General features: G+C 61.7%; 1 protein-coding gene across 7 annotated transcripts; it reads left to right on the forward strand.

Annotated features, from left to right (window-relative positions):
- The first annotated feature begins 72 nt into the window (after positions 1 to 72).
- Positions 73 to 6,980, forward strand: TLDC2 (TBC/LysM-associated domain containing 2). Of its 7 annotated transcripts, none has more exons than XR_007907117.1 (7): positions 78 to 668; positions 1,427 to 1,588; positions 1,917 to 2,171; positions 2,345 to 2,440; positions 3,021 to 3,094; positions 3,452 to 4,728; positions 4,884 to 6,980. XR_007907117.1 is itself a non-coding variant. In XM_051803278.1 (6 exons), the coding sequence occupies exons 1-6, from the start codon at positions 636 to 638 to the stop codon at positions 4,439 to 4,441; spliced, it is 639 nt and encodes a 212-aa protein (XP_051659238.1). In that variant the 5' UTR covers positions 73 to 635; the 3' UTR covers positions 4,442 to 6,980. The 7 variants fall into 7 exon arrangements, 5 of the variants coding, with proteins under 5 accessions (XP_051659238.1, XP_051659236.1, XP_051659239.1 ...); XR_007907116.1 differs by having other exon boundaries at positions 3,452 to 4,014; positions 4,423 to 6,980; XM_051803278.1 differs by having other exon boundaries at positions 73 to 668; positions 4,423 to 6,980.
- The last annotated feature ends 138 nt before the right edge of the window (positions 6,981 to 7,118 follow it).

Genomic DNA, 7,118 nt, shown 5'->3' on the forward strand with positions numbered 1-7,118 from the left:
CAGGCTCACAGCTGTATTGACTGTTCTGGGGGTGGCATCAGTGGGAAGGGACTGCGCCGGGGCACTGCACCTCCTCCCTGGTCTGCAGGAGCTTCTTCAGCGGCACCTGAGGTAGGAGGGTGCCTCAGCCAGGGGTTCCCTCCCTCATCTGCTGAGTCCTGGCTCTCCCCAGGGCTCTGGCTCCATAGGATGTCAGCACAGACTGGATCTCCTTGTGCCACCATGGCCTCCAAGCAGGTGTTGGCAGTTGCTACAACCATTGCAACAGTCGTGTTGCAAAGAGCAACACATGCACCACCTTCCTGTTGATTCCAAAACAAGGGCTCCCGTGTGGCCTCGGGGCTCCCTGCTTGGCTCCAGGTGACAGTGGGGGCACAAAGGAGGTGATGGCCACCAGCCACCGAGCACTTGGCTGGAGGGGGACGCCTGCCCACCTATCCCACAGCACCACACAGGACCTGACTCTGCAGGGGTCAGCTCCTGGACCCCCATGAGCCAGGACAGGCTGCTGGGATCCGCACCCATCTGTGTCACGCACAGGTGGCCAGGGAGGGGCCGGCGCGGTGAACATTAACCCCAGGGCGGTGTCTGGGGCTCCTCAGCAGAGCAGCTCCAGTGCCCTGGCAGCACCTGCAATGAGGGGGCTCCAAGTCCGCTACCACCTCCTGGTAAGTCCATCCTGATGGGGTCCCACATGGCAATGTAGGAGCTGGCAATGAGCTGGGGGCAGTGCTGGGAAGCACCAGCTAGGCTGGACACATGGCTGGACAGACGGACAGGGGCTGCCCTGGGGAGGTGCAGTGGGTGGTGGGCACACATGGGACCTGCCCCTGTAGCCACTCTGCCCCCCTAGGATCCAGGCACCCTGGGGGCAGGAGATCCTCTGCCACCCAGTGTTGCCCTTGCTCATCCCTCTTGTCCCCTCAGGGCGACCAGCAGGGAATTGCTACCCACTCACCCTTGGGCACGGACTGCACCCACAGTCAAACTGAGCATGTGGCTGGGAGAGACACTTGTCACCAGCTGCCACCAAGACCAAGGCACATCCCTGAACCCATCCACACCTTAGGGTCAGCCTAGCAGTGGGCAAGGAGGGAAAAGGTCATGCTTTGCCCCTTCTACTGGAGTTGAAGTGGGACTGAAGTTGTTGAAGCCTCCCCTGCCTTCCCTTCCTCTTTCCTCCTCGGGTGGCCACACGCCCTTGAACTTCCGTGTGCAGCAGTGGCACGGCCTGGCAGAGTGCCAGGCACGGCCCGGCAGGGCTGTGGGGAGCAGAGGCTGCCAGGGACAGGAGGTTCAGCCTAGTGGACTCTGGACCCCTTTGCCCAGCCCCTGGACAGAGGATGGGAGACACCCCAAGCAGTGCAGGGTAGGGAGATGCTGCTCCCTTGGGCCCACAGTGACATTCATCTCCACCTGCCCTCAGCCCGACCAGGATGAGGAGCTGCCTGTGGGATGTGAGGAGCCAGCCAGAGAGGGGCAGCTGGGCTGGGAGGGAGCCCCAGCAGCAGCCCCAGCCCTGGAGGAGCCATGCAGGCTGGTGCTGAGCACACCGAGCAGCATCCTGCAGGACAGGGAGATCCATGAGGTGAGGGATGCTTGCCAGCATGGGCACCCACCGTCACATTCATCTCCCCTGTGTCACGCAGCCATGGCCACTGTCCTGCCAGGAACTGCTCCAGTGTGAGGCCAGATGGGTGATAATCCCCCTGTCCTTTGGGAACAGTCATCTTAACAGCACCTCAACATCACCTCTTGGGGTGGGGAGAAGGATGCCTGGGGAGCCATTTCAGAAGGGTTTTCAGGGTGAGGATGCTTGGGGAAACATGCTAGGAGCCTGCTGGGTAGTTTGGGAGCTTGAGGAGACCCTTTGGGAGCACGTTTAGGAGGAGGATGCTTGGGGACACCCCTTGCAGGATGTTTGGATGCTTGATGAGCTCTCTCAAGAGGATACTCGGGGCAGGGGGAGGATGCTCAGCAGCAGCCTGTCAGCCCCGAATGAGCCCACTCTGCCTCAGCTGGGCCCCCACCTGCCCTCCCGGCTGACACAGCAGCCCTGGTGCCTGCAGTATTCCACCAGGCGGGATGGCTTCAGCCTGCGGACGCTGTACCGGCGCGGGGGCCAGCCGGGGTCCCCGGCCCTGCTGCTCATCAGGGACACGGAGGCGCAGGTACAGCCGGGCCCTCCCCTCCCAGCTGCCCCACGGCACTGGGGGCAGCAAACCTGGCGGCATCCGGGACCTGGCCACATCCTCGCTGCTGGAGGCAGGATGGGGGACACGTCCTGGCACTGGGGAGCCCCACCGAGCACTGTGCCATGAGCCTCCCCTTCTGCTCTCCCCAGGCCTTCGGTGCCTTCTCCTCCAGCGCCATTCGCTGCAGCAGTGGCTTCTACGGGTCAGGGGAGACCTTCCTCTTCTCCTTCTCCCCGGAGCTGAAGGTGGGAGCTGTGGGCCACCAGCTGTGGGCCACCCCGGGGGGAGGGGGGGGTTGGCGATGCCCCTGGGACTCAGCCACGCCTGGGGGGCACGACGGTGCTGGGGAGGGGTCTGTGGGGTGGCATGGCTGTGCTTGGTCCCCTCAGTTTTTCCGGGGCTGGGGGGAGAAGGCAAATCCCAGGCAGTGAGCAGGGGGGGCTCAGGAAAAGGGGCTCTGCCCAGCTGGGGGCCGCCAGGGACCCTCTGCATAGCAGGACAGTCACAGCCCAGCGCTGAGTTGGCAGGATGTGGAGGCAGCTCAGCCACATCTGCCTGCTCTGGTGGGACTCTGTGTGTGTGATGGGGCATCAGTGGTGGCAGCTGTCCCCTGATGGGGCCCCCGGGGCTGCTGGGAGGGACGGACCAGCAGCAGGACAGTGCCGATAGGCTCGGCCAGGTCTTCCTCTGCAGAAGTGGGACACGGCCATGCTGGGCAGAGCCAGCTTGGCTCAGCAACCCCCAGCTGTTCCTCACGGGACAGGGACAGTAATGAGGACACTGTGCCCCAGCCCACGATCCCCACTGACTGCTGTCCCCATGCAGGTATTCAGGTGGACAGGCAGGAACGACTTCTTCGTGAAAGGGGATGTGGACCTGCTGATGGTCGGCGGGGGCAGGTAGGAGTTGCACTGGTAACTTCAGCCACCCACAGGGCCACCAGCCCTGATGGCCACAAGAGCCCTGTGGAGCTGAGTGCAGGCACGTGGTGGTGGTTTGAACCCCAAAACGCTGGCACAGATTGTCCAGTGGCACTGGCCATCTCATTGCCTGGCTTTGCTCCCTGCCCACTCCCTGCCTGCGGGCACGATGGCATTCCTGGTGCGGCTGCTTGTCCTGTCTCATGCCCATTTTGGGGGACAGGGGATGGGGACAGGAGGTGGCTGATCCCCCAGGAGGTGGCCTGGGACGTCTCCAGGCATGGAGGAGGCAGGAGTGGGGACTCTCAGCCAACCGTGCCGTTGGCACATTCCCAGCGGCAGGTTTGGGCTGTGGCTGGACGGGGACCTGCACCGCGGGGGCAGCTGCCGCTGCGAGACCTTCCACAACGAGACCCTCTCGTCCCGGGAGGAGTTCTGCGTCCAGGACCTGGAACTGTGGGGTCTGGCCTGACCCCACCAACCACACCTGGGGACAAAGGTGGCACCGGGGGGATGCTTTGACACCGACGTCTCGTGCACAGCTGTTCCCTGCCAGGACCCGCCGAGCCTGTGGGACGGTGCCAGCCTCGCCCCTGCCTCCCTCCCCCCAACATCCCCATGTCATGTGCCAGCAGCCAGTGGGGGCAGCATGATGGGGACGGGCTGCAGTGGGGTCTCAGCCCTACAGTGCTGCTGCCACCGTGCTGGGCTGCAGGAGCGGCCCCACCACGGCCCCACAGAGCTGCCTGGCTGGGATGGGGGCACACGGTGGCGCCGGGCACCGTAGGGCAGAAGATGGAGGAGCAACCTTCGAGAGTGGCTCGATGCCGGCAGGACCAGGCACGCCCAGGAGCTGGCAGGGCTGGCAGGCAGCACAGTCACCACTCCTCAATAAACAGGTAGAGCTGCACCCACAGCCTCGTCCTTGCCCTGGAAACAACGAATGGCACCATGAAGGTGTGCAGAGCCCTTGGTGGGGAGCAGGCCTGAGCTGTGACAGCACCAGCTGTGCCCTGTCCCAGCCCAGGCCACAGCAAACAGGGGGTCAGCCTGAGGCACTGCTTCAGGGGGGTGCAGGGATCCGTCCCTCTGGACCCCTTCCCACCCAGAGCTCCATGACCTGTTGCCTCTTGCCTGGCTGACAGGGTTTAGCTTCTCACTCCTGGATGCTGGGCGAGCTCTCCTCCACCATCCCTGTCTCAGCAGCAGGACCAGCCCCACGGGATTCCAGGCAGGGGTGGTTCATGGGGCTCCATGGCAGGGCAAGGGCCTGCCTGGTTTGACCACACTTGATGTATTTATTGTAGGAGCACAACTGGATGCTGAGCTGAAGTATCACCCCATGACCTCACCTGATGATCCCATGATCTCACCTCAGCTCCTGCCCCTAAACCCGCAATTTTGTGAAGCCTGGATCCCACTGAGCCCCAGGCTGCAGCACTTTACTCATCTACCCACCCTCCCTACCCCACTTGTACCTGCGTTGAACCTCACCAGGCATTTCCCTGCTGATTCCATCTCCCACAGCCCACCCATGCCACCTCTCCAGCAGCTGGCACCTACTTCTTGCAGCACACATCCACACAGGCTGTGGGAGATTGAAGGAGAAACAGGTAAGAATGGATTTAAGCCAAGGACAGGACAGACAGAAGATGAAGCCAGTGCAGGACACAGGCAGACAATGCATCAACCAGTCCTGTTTTAAACATAACCCTTTCATACCCCCTTTCTGCCTATCCTTTGTTCCTCCCTCCTCCTCCACTTTCAGAGTCCCACCAACCCCCTCCACCATCCCCAGGGTTACAGTCTGACCTGTGGCGAAGTTCCAGTTGCCTTTAGTCTCTTGAGAGCCCACCAGACAGCTGGAGCAAGGTTTGTCTTCCTCCCTTTCTGAATCCTCACAGATAAAAAAAAATGAATGGTTCTCCTGCTGCCCACACCGTTCCCAAGGCACTGTGCCACTGGTCAGGTCCAACCTCATCACCTCCCTTACCCCATGACCACAAGGGTTGGCTTGTTGTTCACAGCTGCTCTGACCAGGTGCCCTTAGGGGAGCAGACCCTGCGCCCCCGTGCTCCCCGAATGGCCTCGACACTCCAAGTGGATGTGCCTGGAGGCCACTGCAGCCCTTCAGGGCACCCAGCTGGGGGCACGTGAGCCCTGTGCCCTGGTGCCACCCAACACTGCCCAGCACCATCCGCCCGGACCTCACACATGTGTCCTCCTCACCCCTTGAGGTGCCACGTCTGCTGCTGCCAACGGCCCACGAGCACAGCTGGGGCACACAGCACAGACAAATGCCTCCCACAGCACTCACAAATGCCTCCCACACCCCAGGGCTGGCAGGCTGTGGCCTCCATCTTCAGCCCAGGGAGAAGAAAAGGAACATCTTCTCTGCCCTGTAGAAGCTGCTGCTGCTTCTGGTGGCGGCAGCAGAGAAGGCACCAAAGGTGCAAGCCATCACCAAATAGACTGGAGAAAGGCTCCAATAAATTAACCTTGCCCACCCAGGAAGACACCAGGACCTATTCCCATTCCAGGCCTCTCGGCACTGCCTAACCCCTCACCAACACATAGCCCCTGACTTCAGGCCCATTTCACATTTCTGCCAATAGTGCTGGGGAGGATCACAGGCTGGGTGAGGTTGGAGGCACTTCTGGAGGTCACCTTGCCCAGTCCCTGCTCCCTCAGGGCCACCCAGAGCCAGCTGCCCAGGATGTGCCCAGGCGGCTTTCGAGTCTCTCCACAGATGGAGACTCCACCACCTCCCTGAGCACCTGCACCAGTGCTCAGCCACCCTCACAGTGGAAAAGTGTGTCCTGATGCTCAGAGGGCCCCTCCTGTGTGTCAGTTCGTGCCCATGGCCCCTGGGTCTGTCCCTGGGCACTGCTGAGCAGAGCCTGGCCCCGTCCTTTCTGCACCCTCCCTCCGGGTATTTATCCACACAGATGAGATCCCCTGAGCCTGCTCTGCTCTGGGCTGGGCAGTCCCAGCTCTCTCAGCCTCTCCTCATGGCAGAGATGCTCCAGTCCCTCCATCACCTTCATGGCCCTGTGCTGGACTCTCTCCAGTCTGTCCCAGTCTCTTGTACTGGGCAGCCCAGCTCTGGGCCCAGCACTCCAGGGGTGGCCTCAGCAGTGCAGAGCAGAGGGGAAGGGTTCTCTACCTGCTGCCAATACTCAGCCTAAGGAACACTTGGCTGCAAGAGCAAAGTTGTTGCACATTTGTTGGCTTGTGGTCCTTTCCTCCAGGCTGCCTCACAGGTGGGTGCCCTTGGCACATCCTGGTGAAGGAGGTGACCCTCCCCACGTTCAGGACTTTGCACTTCTCCTTGGTGATCTTCACGAGGTTCCTGTCATCCCCTTTCTCCAGCCTGCTGAGATCCCTCTGGATGCAGCACATCCCTCTGGTGCACCAGCCATTCCTCCCCATCTGGTGTCACCTGCAAATTCACTGAGGGTGGACCCTGTCCCTCAGCAATGGAGCTCTGGGCCTGGGCCCAGCACCAACCCCTGGGGTACCCCACTGTTACTGGCCTCCAACCAGACCTGTGCCACTGAGCCCACCCTCTGAGCCCAGCCCTGCAGGCAGGTTTCAGTTCACCCCCCTCACCAAACACCCCTTCAGCAGCTTGCTGGGGCTGACAGCACCCACTGCTGTCCCCTCAGCCTCCAGCCCAGCCATTTCAGCACAGGTGACCAGGTCGGTCAAGCACGACTTCACCTTCTCCCACACAACAGCTGGAGAAGTGTCTAAAAAGCTTCCCTGACCCCTGGAAGGATGCTGAGGCCAGAGACTGGCCTGCTCTCCCAGATGTGGGCATGGCCGTGTGGCTGCACAAGGAGAGGTGGGATCCTCCCCACAGCCCCTCCCAGCCCTGCTGCACTGTGAGGAGACAGGAACCAAGAACCCATCTCTTCAAGAGGGAGGGTCTTCCACAGGAATACTTCTGGCTCTTTATAACGGCACAGTAAGACCATTTTTAGTAAAGTTCACACACTGC

Source organism: Manacus candei, unplaced genomic scaffold (genome assembly GCF_025592945.1).
Source record: "Manacus candei isolate 608988 ecotype Guabito, Panama unplaced genomic scaffold, ASM2559294v1 h1tg000057l, whole genome shotgun sequence".
Lineage (NCBI taxonomy): Eukaryota > Metazoa > Chordata > Aves > Passeriformes > Pipridae > Manacus > Manacus candei.